General features: G+C 58.3%; 1 protein-coding gene across 4 annotated transcripts in view; it reads right to left on the bottom strand.

Moving 5' to 3' along the window:
* Positions 1-22395, bottom strand: part of GRB10 (growth factor receptor bound protein 10) — a 156638-nt gene that overhangs the window by 1283 nt on the left and 132960 nt on the right. For 3 of the 4 annotated variants that reach the window (XM_025449607.3, XM_025449610.3, XM_025449611.3), the window contains 10 exons: positions 17499-17614; positions 16428-16496; positions 14709-14846; positions 13728-13838; positions 11700-11798; positions 5550-5627; positions 4743-4859; positions 3378-3444; positions 3132-3219; positions 687-780 (listed from right to left, as the gene is read on the bottom strand). In XM_025449607.3, the coding sequence (XP_025305392.1) occupies positions 687-780; positions 3132-3219; positions 3378-3444; positions 4743-4859; positions 5550-5627; positions 11700-11798; positions 13728-13838; positions 14709-14846; positions 16428-16496; positions 17499-17614 (977 nt within the window). Of the gene's footprint in view, positions 1-686; positions 781-2804; positions 2859-3131; positions 3220-3377; positions 3445-4742; positions 4860-5549; positions 5628-11699; positions 11799-13727; positions 13839-14708; positions 14847-16427; positions 16497-17498; positions 17615-22395 lie in introns of those variants that run through there. The other variant, XM_035701512.2, reaches the window with a different exon arrangement.

Here is a 22395-nt window from a genome sequence, read left to right on the forward strand (position 1 = left end):
TCTGTTTCCTGATCCAGGGACCAAGTGGAAGAAGCAACGCAATTCGACTTTGGGGACCTCAGGGCTGCACGACTGTCCTTCCACCAGGGACCCACCAGTGCAAATCAGACCCCTCGGGTTCCAGGAGCCAGCCTCCCGCCCAGCAGGAATCCTGTCTTTCTGACTATGCGTGCCCCATGTGCACCCCCGACCCTGCTCCCCCTTGGCATAGGCCCCCCCAGATGTGCACCCCCTGACCCCGCTTTCCCCCAACGTGCACCCCTGATGTGCACCCCCTGACCCTGCTCCCCCTCGGCATGGGCACCTCCCTCAGCTGGACGTGCGCCCACCCCCTACCTACCCCCTGTGGGCCCCTCCTCCCGCTGGACATGTGCCCACCCCCAACCCTGCTCCCCCTTGCCGTACCCCCACCAGTGCTCCCCTCCACCTGCACCCCCCCCACCCAGCATGGCCCAGCTCAACTGCAGGCGGCCCCAGGCTGGCCCCCGCTTCCACTGACTTCCAGGGAAACAGCAAAGGTCAAAGCAGCAGCTCCCCAGGGGCTCCTGGAAGCCTCTCCTCCAGCTCCGCCTGCCACTCAGCCCCCCACCCCCCTCGGTGGTTCGCTTAGTTTCTGACTTGGAAACCGCGTTCAGACGAACCCAGAAAACAGCAACAAGACTCAGTGAGACGTCATCCGTACTTACAGGTAAGATCTGGAAATTTTTAATTTTCTGATGATGACACATCGTGAGCACAAATGCCTTTGGATTGCTCTGGCTGTCTCGGAGGAGGAAAAGCCTGGAGACGGGAAAAAATCAGCTGATGGCACGTTTTTAAAATCCCGACCTGATATGTACATTTGCATACCTGCCCCCACACACCTGCACACTCACGCACCCACGCACACCCACGTGCACACATCCGCTGGCACACACACCCACACACACATGTGCACACACCTGCACACAACCACATGTGCACACACTTGTACACCCTCAGGTGCACACACACCTGCACACAACCACATGTGCACAAACCTGTACACCCTCAGGTGCACACACACCTGCACACAGCCACGTGTGCACACACCTGTACACCCTCAGGTGCACACATACCTGCACACAGTCAAGTGCACACACACCCACTGGCACATCTCCCCGTCCCTGCAGTAAGAAGCTCGTGGCCACGACGCTTCAGGACATGTTAGTGAGTGTGTGGCCCGTGCACTGGTTTCTGAGGGCCGCTCTCCACGGAAGGACACGCCAGAGCCGGAACAGTGTGCGCCACAAGGTGAGGACGTCCACCGTGAGCAGGGTTGTGCCCCAGGAGGCAGCATCAGCCTAAGTGCTGGTGCTGAGAGACCATGACCCGGAGGCTGCAACAGGGAACCGAGTGCGCGTGGCGTGCGGTCACACACACAGGAGTGAGCCGGCTCAGGGAGGAGCGGGGCCCTTGGAGCAGGGGCCAGCCAGACACACACCGGGGCGGATGGGCCACATGGGATGGCAGCCACCGCAGGTTACCGCCGGTCAAGGAGGGCCAGTCCCTGCGCACGAGCATCAGCAGAGGAAACCGGCGAGAGGCAGCGTGTTCAGCTGCACACGGTCACCACCCGAATAGCTGTGCATCACGAGGGCGGGGGGGGGGTGACTGCCCATGGGACAAACTGCCACCACCAAGCACTCAAGGTGCCAGGGACCAGCTACCCGCCCAGCCGTGCCCCGGCCCATCCATATCCCCTCTGCACGCGCCGACCTCGCTGGACCCCAAGCACCCAGGCACGCTCGGTAGCGACCGGCCTGTCGCCGTGACAAGCGTCCACGAAGGACAGGGCTCAGGAGACGTGCCGAAAACAGGAAGTTTTGACCGAAACCCATCGAGTCTTAAGAGCGTGAGTACGAGACGGTGCTTTAAACAAGGAGCAGCTCCTCTGAGCGGCAGGAAGCTGCTAGAAGGCCGCTCTGAACGCCGACGCCCGTAGGAGCCGGACAGTCCGGGCGGCCGGCGGCTCGCCAACTCCCTCAGCAGCCCCCATGTGCGAGCAACATAGGGACACGGAGGGGACGCCAGGGCCGATCCCCCTTCAAGCCAACTCTGTGTGATGGATATATTTTTTTTTTTTGCAGCAATTAGGGAAATTTGAACCCAGACCGGGCTTCAGAGGATACTACGGCATTCCGGCTTGTCCCGGGAAGAGCAACAATGATTTCGTGGTCGAGTCCACGGACAAGAGCATGTTTTAGAGACGTGCCAGCTGCGTTTCCTGGTGAACGTTCCGAATGTCTGGGATTTACTTTAAAATATTCCAGAAGGGAAGTGGGGAGGAGGAAGGAGCCCTGAATATGGGAAGGGACAGAGAAAACCTAAAATTAGCAAACTGTCCCAACCAGACAAGGATCACACGGCGGCGACTCACTACCCTCCTGTCTCGTGGGTAAAATTCTGGATCTCCGTAGTTCAGCTTTTAACAGATGGGGGGCAGGAAAAGCAGAGTCGCCGCCGGCGGGCAGCGGCGTGAGAGGACACGGTGACAGCCGCTCAGTCGCACGCGTCACGCGTCTGCATCCATAGCCCTGGGAGCAGGACCGCAGGGGGAGCGTCAGCCGATGGGATACGGGCCCCGAGAGGGCTGTGCCCCGGGGTTGGCGGCTCTCAGTCCTGGGACCCCGGACACGGCCCCGGGTGAGCGTCCCAGGCTGGCCGTGGGCACACCTGCCCAGTCGCCCCGTCTCCGCGGCCAACAGCCACCGCAGCCGCCGGACACGGGAGCGAAGCTGACCTGCCCGCGGCTGAGCCAGCCCCAGGGAGGGGGACTCACTCACTCTGCGGCCGGACGTCACCAAGGTTTGGGGTCGTCCGTCCTCAGGAAAAGCCACCTGATGAAAAGTAACGGGCTTGGTGCTGCGTCCGTCTGGATTCAACACAGCAGCCGTGGCTGGCGCCATACGGGGTACAGACAGGACGGGCGCAGTCCCCGCCGGACCACTCGCCAGCCGAGCCCCCTCGCTCCACAGTGACCCGGAGCCACGCTGTCCTCTTTACGTCGAGGCTCTGACAACGGACCCCCCGCCGGGTCCCCAAGAAGCCAGAGCATGTGCCCGGCACGACACAAGGCAGCAGGTGCCGCTCTCCGGGCGGCGCGTCCTTACCCGTCCACCAGGCCCTGCTGCTTGATGATGCGGTGCGACTCCTCCCTGGAGATCCTGCCGTGAAACCAGTGCTGCGTCCTGTGGATCACTGCGGGAGGGAATGGAGGAGGGAAGGGCTGGGCGGCCCCCGGCCACACCTCCGGGCACACCGGGCACCGGGCCCAGGGAGTCTGGGGAAGCTCGGGGGCAGGTGCAACCCGGGTCACCTGCTCACGTGGAAAGGACAGGGCCGGCTGCTGCGCTTACCTGTACTCAGGGTAGACGGGTGCAGGGGACTTTGGCTGCCTAGGATGTTCATCCGGGTGCTTCGTTTCTGCGGAGGAGACGCCCGCGTGAGTGCCAGGGACACCTGCCTGGCATGGGGGGGGCCGGGCCCTTGGCCATGAAGCCACCTGAGCCCTGCTCGTGTGACCAGAGTTGTAAGAACAGGAGAGGCCCGGGCATCTGGACCATCCCGGGGCTGCAGCCAGGTGCCGGCTCCTTGCGGAGGACACCCCACCCGGCAATCCCGGCTGAGCGCTCGGGGAAGGCACGCGCTCTCCCACGGGGAACCCGGTCCCGGTCCTGGGCTGCGGCGTGGACACCTTGCACGGGAGCCAGTGGGGGCCGTGGGTGGTGGACGTGGGTGCGGGGACGTGGGTGGTGGACTTTGGCATGGGGATGTGGGTGCTGGACGTGGGCGCGGGGATGTGGGTGCTGGATGTGGGTGCTGATGTGGATGCTGAGGATGTGGGTGCTGGATGTGGGCGCGGGGACGTGGGTGCCTGATGTGGGCATGGGGACGTGGGTGCTGATATGGACGCTGAAGATGTGGGTGCTGGATGTGTGTGCAGGGGCATGGGTGCTGGACGTGGGCGTGGGGATGTGGGTGCTGATGTGGATCCTGAGGACATGGGTGCTGAATGTGGACGCTGAGGATGTGGGTGCAGGGACACGGATGCTGGATGTGGGCGCAGGGACATGGGTGCTAGACATGGGTACTGATGTAGACACTGAGGACGTGGGTGTTGGATGTGGGCGCAGGGACGTGGGTGCTGGATGTGGGCACGGGGATGTGGGTGCTGATGTGGATGCTGAGGATGTGGGTGCTGGACGTGGGTGTGGTGATGTGGGTGCTGATGTGGACACTGAGGACATGGATGCTGGATGTGGGTGTGGGGACATGGGTGCTGGATGTTGGTGCGGGGACGTGGGTGTTGGACGTAAGTATGGGGATGTAGGTGCTGATGTGGACACTGAGGACATGGATGCTGGATGTGGGTGTGGGGATGTGGGTGCTGGACGTGGGCGCAGGGATGTGGGTGCTGATGTGGATGCTGAGGATGTGGGTGCTGGACATGGGCGCAGGGATGTGGGTGCCTATGTGGATGCTGAGGACATGGATACTGGATGTGGGTGTGGGGATGTGGGTGCTTGCTGGATGCGGGTGCGAGGACGTGGGTGCTGGATATGGGCATGGGGATGTGGGTGCTGGGTGCAGGGACGTGGGTGTGGGGACATGGGTGCTGGACGTGGGTCCCCCGTGTACCCGCAGGGCCGTTCTTGTGGGAGTCCAGTGGCAGGGGGGGTGCCACCCGCGAGGGGCCTGTCCCGGGCTGGCCGTGCTCTTACCCTCCACGCGTGGCCTTCCTCCAGGGCCGCGCTCTGGGCTTCCGCCGGGTTCTCTATCACTCTTCCCGTTTGCCCAGAAAAATCCATGGCCACGAGGGAGTTCTCCGACACGCTGCGCTGGAAGGAGAGGCCCCAAGGTCTTATCACAACGGGAGTCCAGCCAGGGCGGCCCTCAGGAACGTTGGTGCCACGCCGTCCCGCAGATGGCATCCGCACCCAGGGGAGGGCTGACCCGGGGGGTTGACGGCGATGCCCTGCCCCCCACGGACGGTCTGGGTGGAAACTCAGTGCCTGGGGGTCCTTGGGCTGAGGACAGCTGTGGTCTCCCTCGAGGGCGTGGGGGGCACAGGGCCTGGACGGCGGGGACCCACGAGGCCCCCAGCCTGCACCAGCACCCGCCGCAGACGTGGAAACGCCGTGGAGCTCAGCCCAAACCGGCCACCAAGTCCCTCCCTCAGGGCTCGGTTCAGGGCACCGCGTGGACCCTCCCTGTGGGCATCTGACATTTCCCGGGAACGGGCCTGCGGAGCTCAGGGTCATGCTTGAGGGCAACACGGGCTCCTGCACCTCCGGGCAGCAGAGTCCTCCGGGGAACAAGGACAAGGAGTCCCCGCTCGAAGCGGGCCGGGGAAGGCTCCAGCACAACGGTCACAGCACCCACGGTGCCAAGGCTGAGCTGGCCGAGGGCGACGAGCTCCGCCCTCAAGGGCTGTGAGGGGCACGCGGGGGCCCCGAGGATGAGGATGGGCAGGACGTGTCCCAGGACGGATGCGCCTTCTGGAGCTTCTCCGCGGCCAGCGTACTCACCACGGGCGTGGAGAAGGACGGGAGTAAGGCCTTCCTCTGCGGCGGGATCCGGTAGTTCTGGTACAGCAGCATCCCGTACTGCAGGGGGAGGCCGGGGTCAGCCACGGGCCCGAGTCCCCGAGCCCCCGAGCCCCCCAGGCCCAGAACGTGGCAACGGCACGCTGAGTACGGAACAGGGAGCAGAACCCCCGCCGCCCCTGCGGGCACACAGCCTCGCTCCTGCGCGACGGCTGCCTGCGGGGCTCAGGGGGTGAAGCGTCTGCCTTCAGCTCAGGTCGGGATCCCAGAGTCCTGGGGTCAAGTCCTGCATCGGGCTCCCTGCTCAGGGGGGCGTCTGCTTCTCCCTCGGCCTCTGCCTCTGCTCATGCCCTCTCTCCCTCTAGCCCCGCTCTCTTGGAAAATAAGCAGTCTTTAAAAAAAAATGTAGGAAAGGAAGACAGGCTGGCGGGACACATGGAAAACTAGGAAACGTCAGGCTTAAGCACAAACGTCATTAATAGTCTACCAAAGGGCGTGCTTCCCAACAAATACTCCAATTAGAGCGTGACGATGGTCAGAGGGAGAAACACGATTACGTGATGCTCGTCAGAGGCGCGGCCTAGACACAAGGACCCAGACAGGCCGAAGAATCGTGCCAACGCTGCTGGGGAACACGGACATACGCACGGCAACGTCAGGGCCCCCGGACCGCAGGGCAGGCAGCGCTGCTGCAGGTGACAAGGACCGAAGGATCCACAGGAAGACGCACGCTTCTGTGAGCTAATCACACGCACACGCACGCATGCGGGTACGCGCGTGTTCACGGGAGCAGACGTGCACGTCACACGCACATGCGCAAGTGCCCTGAATCGAGTCATTATACAAACATGACAAACAGCAGCTAGAGGAAGCATTTTCGTCTGAGGCATGGTTGGAAATGTCGGCTTAAGTCAATGACGGGAGCGTCGCTTCCGAAACAGATCGTAAAGGTCATGGAGCTAAGGCCAAAAAAACAGGAAGGGAAACCGCGTGCACACACGGGCACGGGCACGCGCACACGGGCGCACACCCGCCTCAGGAGTGCCCGGGACCGCTCTCCCAGGAACTCACCAGGGACTCCTCCTCCACCCGCGAGCTGTCTAACTGGCTTGTCTTCAGTATAAAACTGTTTCACGGGCATGATCGTCTTTAAATATTACTTTTGCCTTAATTATTAAAGAAGTTGTATGTTCCGACACTTCTCTTTTGTGGTTCCGTGATCATTAATTCTTGTTTTTTCTCACTTAAATAACTACGCCAGCTGTCACAGTGTGAGCGTCATCGGTACACGTGCTTGACGATTCTTTAGATTATTAACCTTCTGCACGCAACCTTGGCACAAATCACGTAATATTATTTTCCCTTTTACTCTAGGTGGGTGGATTTTAAGGAAATACTTATGGCCCAATCAACACCTTCCTCTGTTGCTTGGAAAGAAGAATGTCTGGCCGGAGAAACACCTGCCCCCTTCTTGGCGACGTGCTGTTTCCTGTTCACTCCCGCCTGAGCTTGATAGTCTTGGACGCTTTTCTCAGAGAAGCATGAGTGACAGCTCAGGAGGGACCGCAGAGACGGCAGCTCACGGCTGCACAAAGTCGACGTGCGCCGTGTCTGGAAACCACCTCCCCGTACGTGACGTTAGCGTGGTGAACGCACAACAGAAATAACACCCAGACCCCTTTCTCTCGGAATTTAATTAAACATTTAGCCTTTATGTTCTTAAGCGAGATAGGATATAGGTTCATGTCCTTGGGCAAAGGCTGCATGAAGGCTTAGGGTCACGACCAGAGAGGGGGCCTCGCATGTTGCCAGGCTGAGCTCCAGGCACGCGGAGCGCGGGAGAGGACGCGCTGCTGCCTCAGGGAGCTGCAGTCGGACAGGCCACGCGCAGACAAGCAGCAGTGTGACCCGGTTATTAAGAGAGGAAACCCTAACTGTGTGCACGGTGAGGGCAAGTCTCTGCTTATGGGGCCAGGCCTGAGCTGGTTCTTGAGGGACAGCACCAGGGAGGCGACCAACCCCTCCACATGCCGTGCTGGTTCCACGGGCGGTCACAGTCCATGCGGCACACGGGTTAAAGGTTCCTGGGGGGATCCCCGGGGGCTCAGCGATTTAGCGCCTGCCTTTGGCCCAGGGTGCAATCCTGGAGTCCCGGGATCGAGTCCCACGTCGGGCTCCAGGAATGGAGCCTGCTTTTCCCTCCTCCTGCCTCTCTCTCTCTATGTCTATCATAAATAAATAAATAAATAAATAAATAAATAAATAAATAAATAAATCTTAAAAAATTTTTTTAAAGGTTCCTGGGAGCTTAGGAGAAACTCATTTTTTTTTTAAATGTGCTTGAGTTTCTCCTTCTGGATTTTCCAGCCAACTTTAAGGTTTCCTTTGTTTTTGCACACATTTCCTTTTTTTTTTATACATTTATTTTTTATTGGTGTTCAATTTGCCAACATACAGCACAACACCCAGTGCTCATCCCGTCAAGTGCCCCCCTCAGTGCCTGTCACCCAGTCACCCCCACCCCCCGCCCTCCTCCCCTTCCACCACCCCTAGTTCGTTTCCCAGAGTTAGGAGACTTTCATGTTCTGTCTCCCTTTCTGATATTTCCCACTTATTTTCTCTCCTTTCCCCTTTATTCCTTTTCACTATTTTTTATATTCCCCAAATGAATGAGACCATGTAACGTTTGTCCTTCTTCGATTGACTTACTTCACTCAGCGTAATACCCTCCAGTTCCATCCACGTTGAAGCAAATGGTGGGTATTTGTCGTTTCTAATGGCTAATATTCCACTGTATACATAGACCACAGCTTCTCTATCCATCATCTGTCGGTGGACACCGAGGCTCCCTCCACAGTCTAGCTATGGTGGACATTGCTCCTTTTGACGTGAAAATACCACAGCAGGTAGGTAGGTAAGTACGGCAGGTGTTTCCTCTTCCCGTTTTAAAAATTACTGGGTTTTATGTGCCTTCGTTTCTGGCCTCGACGTATTCCCCTCGTCCCGTTCCCACCGTTGACGCAGGTGTGGCTGGGAAGCCTGTCACCCAGCACAGGGAGTGCGGGCAGGGGCGGGGAGGGACGGCGGCAGGGCTGGACTTTCCGATGGCTTCGGAGCAGAGCGCCGTGGGCGTCCTTGGGGGCGCCTGCTCCTGACGGACACAAACTGCACCGTGTGCTGCTGCGTGTCTACAGCCAGCCTGGGGTCCCGAAACCCGCTCTCATGAGGCCAGCCTCTCTCTCGGGCGGAATTTCTACGGCAGTTTCAGAAACTTGAAGAGAACAGCGGCCAAGGTTAGAGCTCCCTCCACGGCCCATACGGCAGTGGGATTATTTAACAGACCACATAATAGGACGGAGGGAGGATCAGCAGCAGCCACTGCCTGCCGGCTTTACCCCCTAAGCCTATCTGAGGGCAGCGACACCCGTTTCCTCCTGGGTGGGCTCAAGCTCCTCCGACGAGCACCCAGGACGGCCTTAGAGGCACAGAGAGGTCCCAGGTGGCTCTCGAGGTGTCGTCTCTCTCCAACAGGGCCCGGGGTTCCAGCACGGCGCGGACGGCTACTGTAGGACCCCCCCGCCAGGCAGGAGGGCCTCAGGGATACACCCGGGCAGCGGCCGGGGCAGGGACCAAGGACCCTCTGGGTGTCTTCTGCTTCCGCCAGGTAAGGACGCGCTCATCTGACCCCCTCTGGGGAACAGGGCAGTCTGAAGGCCAGAGTTCAGGGGACCTGCCAACACTTACTACAGACAAGACCGGGCAACTGGGAAAAGGTCCAACGTCTCCCCAGCCCGGGAGCCCTGGAGGCCCGAGACCCAGACTCTCTGAGGTCCAAGCTGCCACCTGCCGACCCTGCCGGCCCCGGGTCACTGCCAGGCTTGCCCAGCACACCCCGCAGATGAGAGGGAGAGGTGGCTTCCACAAAGAAAGAACACACGGAGTTTGGGTTGGTTCCCGCCGTCATTCGGCTCAGTTTTCCCAAGCATCTATTACGTTCCGGGCGTCGGGCTCCCTGAGAGGACTTCGGGGGCACCAGGCAAGGTGATGTCCAGGCCGCGAGCAGGCACACGGTGGGGGGGGGGCGGACAGGTGGACTTCTCCTGGTCAGGCCCCCGGGGCTGCTTGTCGGGGGCTGGAGAGAGGAGGGCAGAGTGTGTGCTCACGGCTTGAGAGAACAGGAGGCACTTTATCAGGTTCCCCGTGGCGTCAAACAGCCTCGACGCCTGAAAAAAATACACCCCACTGTGACGGTAATGTGGGGACGCAGGCGAGAGCCTACGGGTACAGGATTGGGTCTTCTGACCCCGCGGCCTGCTCTCAGACGGGACAGGGAGGGGGAACGAGGTAAGGAGGTGTCACGTGGGACGAGGCCTGCTGGGTGGCGGCAAGACACCTCGGCGCATAACCGTTGAGGTGCAACTCGGCTTCCGTGGCACCTGCCGTGGCCCAGGGAGGATGCTGACGGCGTGGACGTCACCCAGCTGCGGTGGGGGATGGGGGTTGTGGGTGCGAAGTAGCACGGAGCCCGGCTCACAGCAAGTGCTCCCAAACGTTCCTAAAAGTCCCCGTGCCTGGTCATTATGCCGGCGTCCGGGGACAGTCCTGCTCTGTTGTGCTCTGTCCGGTCCACGGGCCCTGCTTCCTCACGCTGGAAGCCGAGGGGCCAAGCTCGCCGTCGGGACGTACTGCGTGTTACCCCCAAGCACCTAACCTCCAGCGTCACACGTGTGTCCCCACCCACTTTCCTGCTTTTCCCAAAATAGCCTATATATCCGTAGATCCAAAAAAAAAAAAAAATCATAGAACCCCAGCAGACGTCCAGGGCTTCCCTCCAACTCTGCCCTGGTTCCCGGAGCCGTGCCCGCTGTGCCCACCAGCAGCCTCCCGAACGCTCCCATGCACACCGGCAAATGCACAGGTGTATTTTCACTTCTCCTTTCCTTATCCCGACAACGAAGGTGGCACTTCGCACGTTGATTCTTAATCAACGCCCTGGAAAGCTCCCCACAGCTCCCTAGAGAGACCCCGGTTCTCTGCGTGACCGAGGGCCGCGTCTCCCAAGGCTGTCCCGTGACAGCTGGCTCAGAAAGGGGGCGCCTCCGTCTGCAACGCCCTCTACCAGCACTGACGTCGCCGCTCCGATTTGGAAACAATGACATTTTCCACGTACCCCCTCTTCATTTTATCGGCAGCAAAAATAAAACAAGACACGGTTCTGGAGAACAGGGGTTTGCGGGACGCCCAGCCTTGGAGCTTATGTCCTCCGGGGTCTCCCAGGGGTCATGAGCTGCACCTCCCTTGGCTCACCCGTTTCACCCGTGCCGACTCCCTGCCCAGCTGAGAGCTTCAGCACAGGCTGGGGTTTCATAGAGAGATCCCGAGCCCCCTTGCACAGGTCGGCCACAGCAGACCGAGCCAGCTTCCCCTCCAGACCCTGTGACAGTCCCCCTGTCCACCAGCTTGCACGACCTTAGGGAGCTGCAGACGCGCGGGGCATGTGTGCGCACAAAGGGACGTTTTGTGGGAACGCAGTGAGGTGTGGTGTCCCGGGACACGCTTCGCCTCTGCTGCTGCTGAGCCACACGAAGCCACCGCGGCAGTGACGAGGGCACCGCCCCGCCTGGGGTTCCTGTAAGAACTCGCTGTCGGGGGCGCTGCGTCCCTTGGGCAGTTCGGCAAGCTGCACGGCGGGGTGCGTTCCCTCGGGGGCCTTGCTTTTCGGGAAGCCGAAAGCCTGATGCTCAGTCTCAGAAATGACCAACCGTCCTGATGAACTATCCCCGTCTCCCCGTCAGGTCTCTCTATTCCTATCTCTCTAGGCCACTGGCTCGCAACCGGTGCAGGCCCCCGCTCCCAGGCCCCTGGGGACCCTGGTCACACCCAGCCGGGCTGTCTCTACCAGCCGGGGTGCTCCCGGCATCCAGTGGGCGAAGCAGGGGTGTGGCCCACATCCCATCCCGCCTCCGAAAGTCAGGAGCCGAGGCTGGGAGCCGGTTCTGGCCTTTCCAACAGGAGGCCTCCGTGAGAAAGTTCTGAGGCCCGTTTGGGAAGTCGTGGGGGCGCCCGGGGCTGGCCGGGCATCGGGAGGGCTCGCGGCGAAGGAAGACACGCACCGGGCGCACGCGCGCGTACCTTGAGCAGCCTGCACGCCGTCATCCAGCACGTTCTCCCCTGCTCGTCTTCGGCACACAGCAGCCGCAGCTCTTTCGTCTCGTTCCTGACTTTGTTTGGCTACGGGGGTAAGAGAGGACCTGATGAGTGCGCCTTGGTGAACGCAACCCACGCCCGTGTTAGGGCACCAGCCAGCCAGACAAGCAGCCGGCTGAGACCAGAGGGCGCCTCCTCCGCCCGGCACGGGCCAGCCTGCCCACGGGTGGGCGTCGGCTCGAGCGCTCGGCCAGCTTCCAACAGGGGACACAACCCTCACAGGGCAAGGCAGTGCGTGCGTCAGGGACACGGGTGGCAGGTCTGTGCAGGGAAAGCTGGATTCAACCGGAGAGCCAGGCCCAGAGAATGGGAGAAAACATGTCTGGTCGCCTCCCAGGAAGCTGGTGGCAGCTGAGGAAGGGCCCGCAGGGCTTGGAGGGGCTCGGCTCTGCAGCGGATCTCAGTGGCCCCAAGATGGAACGTGAAGAAGGCCCAGAGAATGAGGCCAGTGTCACCCCAGAGAAGGGGGCTGGGGGGCAAGCAGCCTGGGCCAGGCGGGGGCCACAGTCCCAGACGCACTGAGGAGGGGCGGAGCTGCCCCAGGCAGAGGCAGCGTTTAGCTGGCGACAGGAGAACCGTGGCAGGTGTGGGCCACTGGGAAGTGGGGGACGTTGGCCGCCTGGGCTTCCACGGCCCCCAGCTCCACCCAGGCCCCCCGAGGCTGCCTGCATGGTGCCTCCCCGTGGACCTTGGGTCCTAGAGTCCCTGTGACGTCGACACCAAGTGAAGTGCAAGCTGGCATTGCCGGGAGCGGCGTGCGGCAGTGGGCTCCTGCTCCCCGGCCTCCGGTCAGGTCGAGGTGGAGCCCGGGCTCAGGAGTCAGCCCAGCTGGGGGCCCCAAGCACACTCACTGGTGGCTGGATGCGAGCAGCGGGGCCACTTCAGCTCCCACCTATGAGCACTGGCGAAGACGCAGTGAGAGGACGCAGGGAGAACCCTTGGTGGGGGCCCCTGCGCGCAGTCACTCTGCCATAAACGGCATCCACCAGGATGATGGCCGGCCTCACCAGGGGCGGACGTGTGTGTACATGCACGGGTGTGCCTGTGTGCGTATGTGCGAGTGCGTACTGTGTGTCCATGCAGGTGTGTGTGTGCACACACATGTATGTCTGCACATGTGTGTTCATGTAGGTGTGTGCATGCGTGCACATGAGCATATGTATGCATGCACACTGTGTTCATGAAGGTGTGTCCGTGTGTACAGGCGTGTATATGTCTACATGCGTGTGTTCACGCAGGCATGTGCATGCATGCACATGGTGCACACGTGTGTCCATGCAGGTATGTGCATATGCACACATGTGTATGTCTGCGTGCACGTGTGTCCATGCAGGTGTGTGAGTGCGTGCAAATGTGCATATGTATGTGTGCATACTTTGTATTCATGCAGGCGTGTGCCTGTGTACACGTGTGCGTCCATACAGGTGTGTGCTTGTGCACACGTGTGCACACATGTTCATGCAGGTGTGTCTATGTGCATATATGCATATGCATGTGTGCAGACCGTGTCCATGTAGGTGTGTGCCTGTGTACACATGTGTACATGTATATGTGAACACTGTGCATTCATGAAGGTGTGTGTGTGTGCACGGATGGAAATATGAGCACGTGAGCCCATGCTCTCACATGCATGTGCGCAGAGGCAGGGCAACCCGTGGAGACACCCACTGTCCGGGTGACTGGAAGCCCACAGGGAAAGTGTCAGTTGTGGGCACCCTGGAGGCCACCAGGGGGCGGCAGGCCGGGGGTCACTAAGCCACGAGCCCAGGGACACACCCGGCCTGTCGTGTCCTGGGCGCCTCCCGGAGGGGCCGGCCACTCCGGGCCTGACGCGTGGCGAGCACACAGGAGCGCATCCAGCCCTCGTGGAACTGCCTTTCTGTTAGAAGGCGAACGCAAGCAGCGCCCCTGCAAGGACTCGCGGTTGCGCCCGGGGCCCGCGGGCCGAGGTACCTTTATGCAGAAGCCGTGGTCTGTGGGCGCGCCGTACTGCTTCCTGCCGGCGGTCAGGGAGAAGACGCTGCTCTCTTCCAAGCCCGCCAGCAGCTGCAGGTGCCTGGGCTCCTGCGGGAAAGGCTGGTCAGGGCGCGGCCGGGCGCACGCCCCCCTCGGATGTTCTACGGACCGTGAGCACCTTACACACCACGTGCCGACTTAAGACCAAACTGACCCAGGCCTCGCCAAGGAAACCCACCTCCCAGGACTGTGACACCAGGGGTGCCGGCCTGGCTCGGGGGGTTAAGTGTCTGCCTTTGGCGCAGGTCATGATCTCGGGGTCCTGGGATCGAGCCCCGCGTTGGGCTCGTCTGCTTCTCCCTCTGCCCCTGCCCCTGCCCATGCTCACTCTCATGCTCCCGGTCTCTCTATCAAATAAATAAAATCTTTACAAAGAAATAACGTGTTTGACACTGAGCCATAGTGAAGCCCCGTGACCAAACATTCAAGGTAAAAACCAGGAGAAAACCTGGGGCCTAAAGTCCAAAGTGAAGGGCACACCGCACCGCAACACAGGCCACCCCTGCTGCAATGTGCACTTCACATTCCTGCTAGAAATGCACGCACGACTCCAATTTCTTCCCTGCAGGGCCTACAGTAACATGGGCTGCACTGGCAGCCATCCCCCAGCCACCCTCTGGCCACCTTGGCTGCAAACTTCCAAACCATGGAAACTGAGGCGGTGTCCTTCAGGGAGTCGGGCCGCCAAGGAGGCTCGGCTCCCAAGCCCCAGAGGGGCCCAGCGGTGACGTGGCCAGGAGGCCTGCAGGTCTGTGCTGTCACCTGATTTCTGAGGGAGACCAGAGGGCCAGGAACCCGGAATTAGCTTCACAAATCATCACAAGCCCGGAGGACCCTGACTGACACGCATTTTCACGTCCACTCTGAACGCGGCCAGCCTGGTGTGACGGAGGTGGCAGTGGTGGCTTTAAAACCCACCTTTGACACTCCCTTCGTGGAGCAATAAAGGCCCGATCTGCGCAAACACACGTACAGCTTTCTCCACGACTTCCTCCCCAGCTCCTTCACGTGCAAAAACCCCTGGATTTCAGGACAGCTACTAGAGTTCAGAAAGTTCTGTTGAAGAGATTTTTAAAAGTCAGATAATACTGCCATTAGAAGCATGAGAGCAGGTATGTTATACCGGCATCGCTAACATTTTGATGTTTCCTGGATTATAAAAATATTCTTTTTTGGTCAAATGAAGCATTTCCAAATGATAGTTTTCCTTTCAAAAATCTTAAGACCCACCTAAGCTGGTGTGCAGGGAACATAATCAATATTTAAGCACACAGGAGCCAATGGGCCTTTGTAACACCGACGAGAAAACCCAGGAAGTCACAGATTTCCATATAAAATGTACGTAAGGGCGTCGCCTTTTATCCTGGTTTTCCATGAAACATGCGGTCTGATCATCAGAGTTAGGGCGACAGGGGGCGCTGGGAGTAAGCAGGTCACTTTCATCGTGTGCCCCTCCACGGAGAGGTGTGCTAACAGTTCTCTCTGGAAATACTTCAGTGAGGCCACTGACCCCGCTAAGCCCTCTCACATGCAGGCACATCCTTCTCAGGAAACAGAGGTCAAGAGCCAGGTCCGGGAGTGAAGCTGGGGCAGTGACATGGGTGGGTCCTCTCCACTGGACTGTGAGGGGACACAGCTCCTCCCGCAGGTGGGACAGAGTCTCATGCGCCCTTGCCAAGCACACGAGCCATCCCAAATCAGGCCCTGAGCCCTGGCCCTGATCCCTTACGGGGATCCCTGTCACCCTTACGGTGCACGGCCCATGAGAACCACATGGCAACAAACAACTCTTGCCAGAAGAGGCAAATCCTATGGTCAGGGGGGCTTCAGAGGAGACACCAGAATAGCTCTGAAGCCCTCACCCTTCGGGAGGTGAGAATAGCCCTGGTGATCCAGAGAGCAGACAAGGGAGGGTCGTGGGGAGACTTTGTAGGAACTAACTTTTAGTGGATTCTCATAACTGGATGCCACCTGGAGGGTGCTGGCTGCCCTCATGAATGGCCTGTTCTCTCACTGAACACGCTGTAGACAGACACATTTTTCCGGGCACAGCAGGAATATTCCCCTTCCCAACTTCCCTGGAAGAGCCTGAGCAGCACCCAGCCAGGGGAGTCCAGGGGTGTGTCTGCCACTGGGAGGGGCTGGGGAAAAGCCAGGTTTTCTTGGAACAGGACTTTAGAAGGCAGAGGGAAAATTAAGACAGACGCAAATCTAATTTTAATGCACAACATGCTACCTTTTAAAGGGTTTTATGGCAGCCCAATCCTTTTTCACTATAAGGGGGCACGGTATCTCTGTAGAGATCCCCAGGGCGGTGGCCTGACCCCGGACCCGCACTCCAGAGGAGCCTTGGGGAGAACACGCCAGCCTGTGGCCTCTCCCTTTTGCTCATGTTGCTTCTAACTCACAGGAAGCTTATCCTGTTTATAAGTGCTTGTTTTGCTTTGAAGGAGCCTGGCCACACACACATTTCCCAGGTCAACATTTATTTCTGGTTACTCTAAACCCCACCGGGAGCCAAGCCTAATACGTGATGAAGAATGCAAGCAACCCCATCAAGGTTTTGTGGGGCTGCGACCGCAGCTCGAGAGGACTTGCACCCAGAAAACCTAGCAGAAGTCTCTTCCCACTCAGTACCTGCAAAAGCTGGCTGTGACCGCCATTTGACTGCTGGCACCAAGTAACCATCTGCTCTGGGAAGAAATTCTAAGGAAACAGGAAAACAAATACAGTGAAAGTTAGTTTTCTAAGGTGGGGAAAAGCATGCTTACGGGGGTGCCAATACTAAAAACATTCCTATGAGTGAGTGCACGTCTGTATTTAAAAGGACGATCTCTTTTCCTCCCTTATCCCATGGTGGAAACCTCTACTTCAAGAAGTTGCCACATTTCCTTAAGTGGTGAGCTTGAGGTTGGAGTATCTCTCACGTTTAACGTGGATCCACGTCTCTCAGCGCACACCAAGGCGGAGGGCCGCCACACGGTGCCATGAGATACACAACTCTGGGAAACCAAAAGAGGAGGAACACGGTGGCAGAGAAAAGCTTCTTTTGGTACATCACACAAAATCAGTTATCCTATTTCTTGCTTTCAAATAAGAAAGCAGCCAAACTACCGAGCCAGAAGTTGACGATGGACCTTCTGCTCATGTCATGATGGCTTGACCCCATGACTCAGGACAGGAACACGTGCCATGGCAGCAGGAGGCTCCTGACCCTGAGATGTCACAGGACACGTGCCCCTCACCGTCCCCCCTCCCCCCACAAATAAAAAGGAAACAAAGATCAGCCCAACATGCCTGGAAACTCATTCTTCTACAAACCATACAGGATTATTTCCTACTTGCAGAGAGTAAGGAGCCTTTATTCTGCTGAATATTGAACTGATTGGTTCCAATTTAACCACGAACTTGTGATATAACTGAAAAAGCCGCCCCTCGTGTCTCCTGACCGAGGGGCTAACCCCCTTGCCCTCTGCTACCAGGAAGAGTGCACTCGTTACCTCTGGCCACTACAGAGGCATTTAGTTAAGCGTCGGAGACTGAGTTCTGAGCAAGGGTTGCTTCGTGAGATAGCGACGCGGATTCTCGAACCCATCTGCTACCCCCATACGGCTCAGCTATGTTATCCTCCGCTGCTGTTGATCCCAAGTAACCACCACAAGATTTTGAGAGTCCCAAACCCTAAACCCAAAGAGAGAAGACACTCACCGTAGGATTTTTGAAAAACTCGTATTTTGCGTAATTCTTCCTAAATAAAAATTTGCTTTCGCTTGCCATGGTACTCTCCACCTGAACCACCAGCTCATGGTCTTCCAGGCACCTTTCTGCAGAGGGAAAACACGAATGTGAGAAGACACAGGTGGAACCTGCAAGGTGGCTTTACCACCACCACCGACACCTGGCTAGATTTCCATTCCTCTTCATACGACGCGAGCGGACATGAGGTCCAGGACTTGATAAAATCTAAATCTCTCTTTAGTGCACTACACCAAATGCAGACGGGGTCCTGAAAGAAGTGGCGTGAGGAATTCAAGTCCGTCCTTACTTTTCTACACTTCTCAGTTTGGCACCAGTGAAAGTTGGGAGAGCCAAGAAGGAATCCCAGCAAGAGAATACGGGGGGGACACGCTGCTGTCGGTCTGTCTGAACACACTTCCTGGGAAGGCTGAGGCCCCATCATCCACATCCTGGAGCTGCTCTCCTAGACAAGGTCGTATTGCTAGGACGGGGATGCAAACACCTCTTATGTGGCGGTCACACCCTCTCCCACCTGTCTCCTCAAACACAGGAAACTGACCGTCCTAAGTCCTGGAACATTCAGCGGGGCATCTCTATGGCAGCCTTGATGTGTGCACTGATGCCCCAATGGCAGAGACGTGCAAGGATCTGTCTGCAGAGGACAAGGCTGTGGTGCTCGCCAGAGGCTGGCCGTGCACGCCAGCACACAGAAGCACGCTGGGCCTTGGCTGAGACAGCACAAGCAGAGGATTCTTTGGTAAAAATATATATATGTATTTTTATATAGCGTCCAGAATCCCGAGGCCAATATATATATATATATATATATATATATATATATATATATATTTATATTTATATTTTTATATATTTTTATTTTTATATTTATTTTTATATTTATATTTTATTTACTTATTCATTCATTCATTTATTTATTTATTTTTAAAAATATATTTAAAGCCCAAATCTGCCAAGGCAAGGAATGTCCTCCCCACGACCGCTAGACCGTCCAGGGCCACACCTGGCACCGGCGGCAGAGCATGAACAGGTCCGCTTGCTCCCGGCTGCAGAGGGCTCCGTCAGCAATGAGTGACCCAAGACCCTGCCCTGCGTTTCCCCGGGACGGAGGGAAGAGTCCTGCCGGGCTGGAGCGCACGATCACGACCGCTACGTTAGCTTTCAGCAAAGGGATCGGCTTGGGTTGGCATTCATTTAACACAGTTTCCAGTGCAAAACACCTGAGTGACGTCTGTTCCGAAGTTTCAGCCAGAAAAAACATTTCTGTAGTTCTAGGGGCAAAACCAACCACCCCCACGCTGGCTGACGGCTGCTTTACAGAACTGACATTTGTCACCAGGTAAAATAAGGAAAAATTGACAAGCGGGGCTCTGGCGACCTGGGTGGGGACGAGACCATGCGGGTTCCAGGGCAGAAGCTCTGTCTGCAGACTGGTGAGAAGCCCCAGAGGACCAGCGGGGAGGCACCAGCTCTGAGGGACACGTGGGCACACGCACGGCTGCTTCCCTCCCGGACAGCCTTTTCCTGCCTCCCCACGTCCCTCTCACCCTGGCGTAATCCTGGGGCAGCTGTGCACAGACTGGGCTGCATCCTGGGTGGCTGGGCCCAGGGCAGCCGGGAGGGAGGGGAGCGGGGACCCTGATCGGGGCGTGCTCCTCTGCTCCGCATCACTCTGGTGCCACCAGGGGGGCTCAGGTACCCACAGAGGTGGAAACGGGGGCCTCATGGCTCCGCTTCTCCAGCCCCCAGGGGACCCGGAGCCCCGAGACGGCAGTGGGCTCGGGGAGACCGCGTGTGGGACCCTCCTCCCAGAGATCCCCGTCTGCCACTGGATGTCCACGCAGCAGTTTTCCCAGCTGTCGAAAAGCCGACAACATCAACTCAAAGCCCTTTTCTCTGGTTCTCATTTTCTCTATGATTCTAAAAACAGGTCTTTTCAAGCAACTCTGGGTGATTCTACTAAACGGTCACATTGCCGCCTATAAACTTCGTATCATCACAGTGGAAAGCGGCATTTCATTGGGGTGTTCCGAAGGGTTTTTCTGTACAAAGGGAAGACTCCAACCTTCCTTAAAGGGGATTCGTGTCATTCAAATTTTTGACGCTGCATCCAGCATCTACACCACCACCCCACACCACGAGCGAAATAGTTACGGATCACTCAACTCAAAAGGCAGATTTTACTTCCCTGCCTTAAAATGGGCCGCGGACACGCGAGTCCTTAGCAGAAACCTGAGCCGCCCGCCCGGGCTGCCGTCAGCATCCCGCCTTGCCTCCCCGTCCCGCGTCCGCACCCGGCTCGGCCCACCCACCACAGGGAGCAGAGCTGGCTGTCAACACGTTACAGCTGCTCGGGGCCCTGGGGACTCGGAATTGCGAACAAAGTGACAGGGAGAGACCACGGCAAGCCGTCGCGCTGTCTGCACGTGCCTGGAAAGCAGCCTTCCTTCTATTAAATATTTCCGTGGGGAAAGGACATCCCTCCGGTGCCTGTCCGGGAGAACGACAAGAAGACCAAGATGGCAAGGTTGGCCCTCGGAGGCTCTTCCGAGCACCGAGCCCCGGACACGGCTGCTGTTTTTCCTTCAACACCTGTCTGCATGTCCAGATGTCAGAGGCACGTCCACGGTCAAGTCTTTCCAAAGAGAGAGAGCTCACGCCTCTTCCTGCAGGGTTGCAGCCTAGTCCATGCAACAGTAGGATTCCCCAGACCCCGGAGCTGTCCTCGTGTCACCGTGCTCCGTGCCTAATTGCCAGGCTCCCCTGGTCATCTGTCCTGGCTCCTGCGGTCACCCAGGGCCTGGGGGGGGGGGCAGACTGCACTCCCAGGGAGGCAGTTTACCCACAGGCACATTTTCAACACCACAGGGGCACCAGGATGCCGTCTGCATGCCCCAATTGCAGTTTTACAGAATTCCTTTAAAAAAAAATTGCTCCCTCGATACAGCAGCAGGCCGGCTGTTAAGCACCCCGGTGCGCCTCCCACGAGGGGCATCCTGGCTGATGTGCGCCGTCTGGAGGCTGGCCGTGCATGTGCTCAGGGCAGACTGCAGGGCACCGCCGGCTCCGTCGCAGTCCCCCCGCTGGACTTGGCTGCTGAGTGGCCTCAGCCAGGGATGCTGATCACAGGGCTGAGCACGCGACGCAGAATCCCGAGGCCAAAGTGCCCACGTCCACAGGCAGGACGTGCGGGACACGCTAACGTATGGGGCAATGACCGACGGGGAGTGGCTCGCTAGGGCTGGAGTCCCAAGGCGCCGAGCACGCCTCCCCGGGACGGCCCTCACTACGGGCCGCACGCACCGAGCTGGGCGCCCTCCCCACCTTCTCAGACCACCTCGAGTGTGAGTCCAGGAGCTGACGTGGAGGCTGAGAGGCACCGACCCAGCTGTGGAACATTCCCGGCCCGAGTGCCAGTGGCGCCCCTGCCCCGCTCCTCCCCACAGGGCCGCTGGGGGCTGCAGCCACGCACACTCATGGGTGGTCTTCTGCTAGTGCAAATCTTCATCATCGCTCCCTGGCTGTGGAAAAAGCTGAATGTTACTAAGGACCTAACATTTCACCTGTAAGGACCAGGACAGGAATGGTGCCCTGGGATCCTCAATGCTAGGGCCACACGTAGGCTCGCGGAGCCTCCATTCCTGAGGTCCCAGCCTTACGGATCTGAGGTGCTGCCTGCCTCGCGCCCAAGCCACAGACGCCGTGGGTGCAGGCCCCCAGAGCATCCCCACGCCAACAGAGCGACTTCCAAAGGGTCCTATCAACGACCGCGGACGTGAGGCCGGCTGGACGGCTCTGCGCGGAGACCAGGGCCCGCCTGCCAGTGTGCCAGGGCCCAGCACACCCTGAACATTACCCTTAAGAACTGCACTAGCTGAGCGCATGCATGCCCGTTCACGGGGACCCGGCGCCGACGCACCGAGCGCTTCTCTGACAGGCGTGCCCACAGCCCGCGCTCCACCATAGTTTGGAACTGGACGTCCAGTTCAGCCTGGACGTCCCCCTCCCCCAGGGATAGGCGTCTGACCGTCAGATGCTACCGAATAATGGAAAGAATAGGATTTTTGCCTCAATAGCAACTTAACTGATCAAAAAAAAAAAAAAAAAAAAGGCTTGTATGACAAACAAAAGAACAGGCAGAGAAGACATGGGTGCAGGAAGGCGAGAGGCTCTCACACCTTGCACGTGCTGTCCGGAGCCAGGCGTAGGGGAGCGTGGTCATCACTGCGGACGCGGCACCGGCGCAGCGAGGAGTCGGGGGCAGCCTTCTGCGGGCACTTTGTGCATCTGCAATTCGCTTCACTAACTACTTTTTCCAAACAGCATCCAAGATTGGATCTGAGTGTTCTCTCGTCTTTTTTTTTTTTTTTCCCTCTCTATCATTTTGCTTTCTCCCTGCCTTTTTTTGTCACATTTACTCGATTTTGTAATAAAGCATTATCCCTTTTAGAGTGGGTCAGGTCCTTCTGTGAATAAGAGGAATAAGGAATAAAAACTATCACGTCCCTAAGAATCCCGTGTGCACCTCTGTATTTCTTTCCCGGGTTCTCGCGTTTTGATGATTTCTGACGGTTCACCTCCTGGCTTGGTGTGCTCGAAATCAGGGCCACCACACAAAACAGGCGAATAAAAATTCCTCAGTCCGATGCTTTTGCGTACCTGTGCCCATTTGATACGTGCTCTCTGTGTGGGCAAAACCAGTCACGGATTCTGATGCCTGCAGAAGGCCCTTCTATGGTTCCCTCCAGAGCATTCAGACGTCTGAACGGGCTTCAACAATGTTCATACCTGGGTCCAAGTCCACAGATGTGCTTTTAAGGTTAATTCTCCGCGTGTGCACATATGTGCA

This window comes from Canis lupus, chromosome 18 (assembly GCF_003254725.2).
Source record: "Canis lupus dingo isolate Sandy chromosome 18, ASM325472v2, whole genome shotgun sequence".
In the NCBI taxonomy this organism is placed as follows: domain Eukaryota; kingdom Metazoa; phylum Chordata; class Mammalia; order Carnivora; family Canidae; genus Canis; species Canis lupus.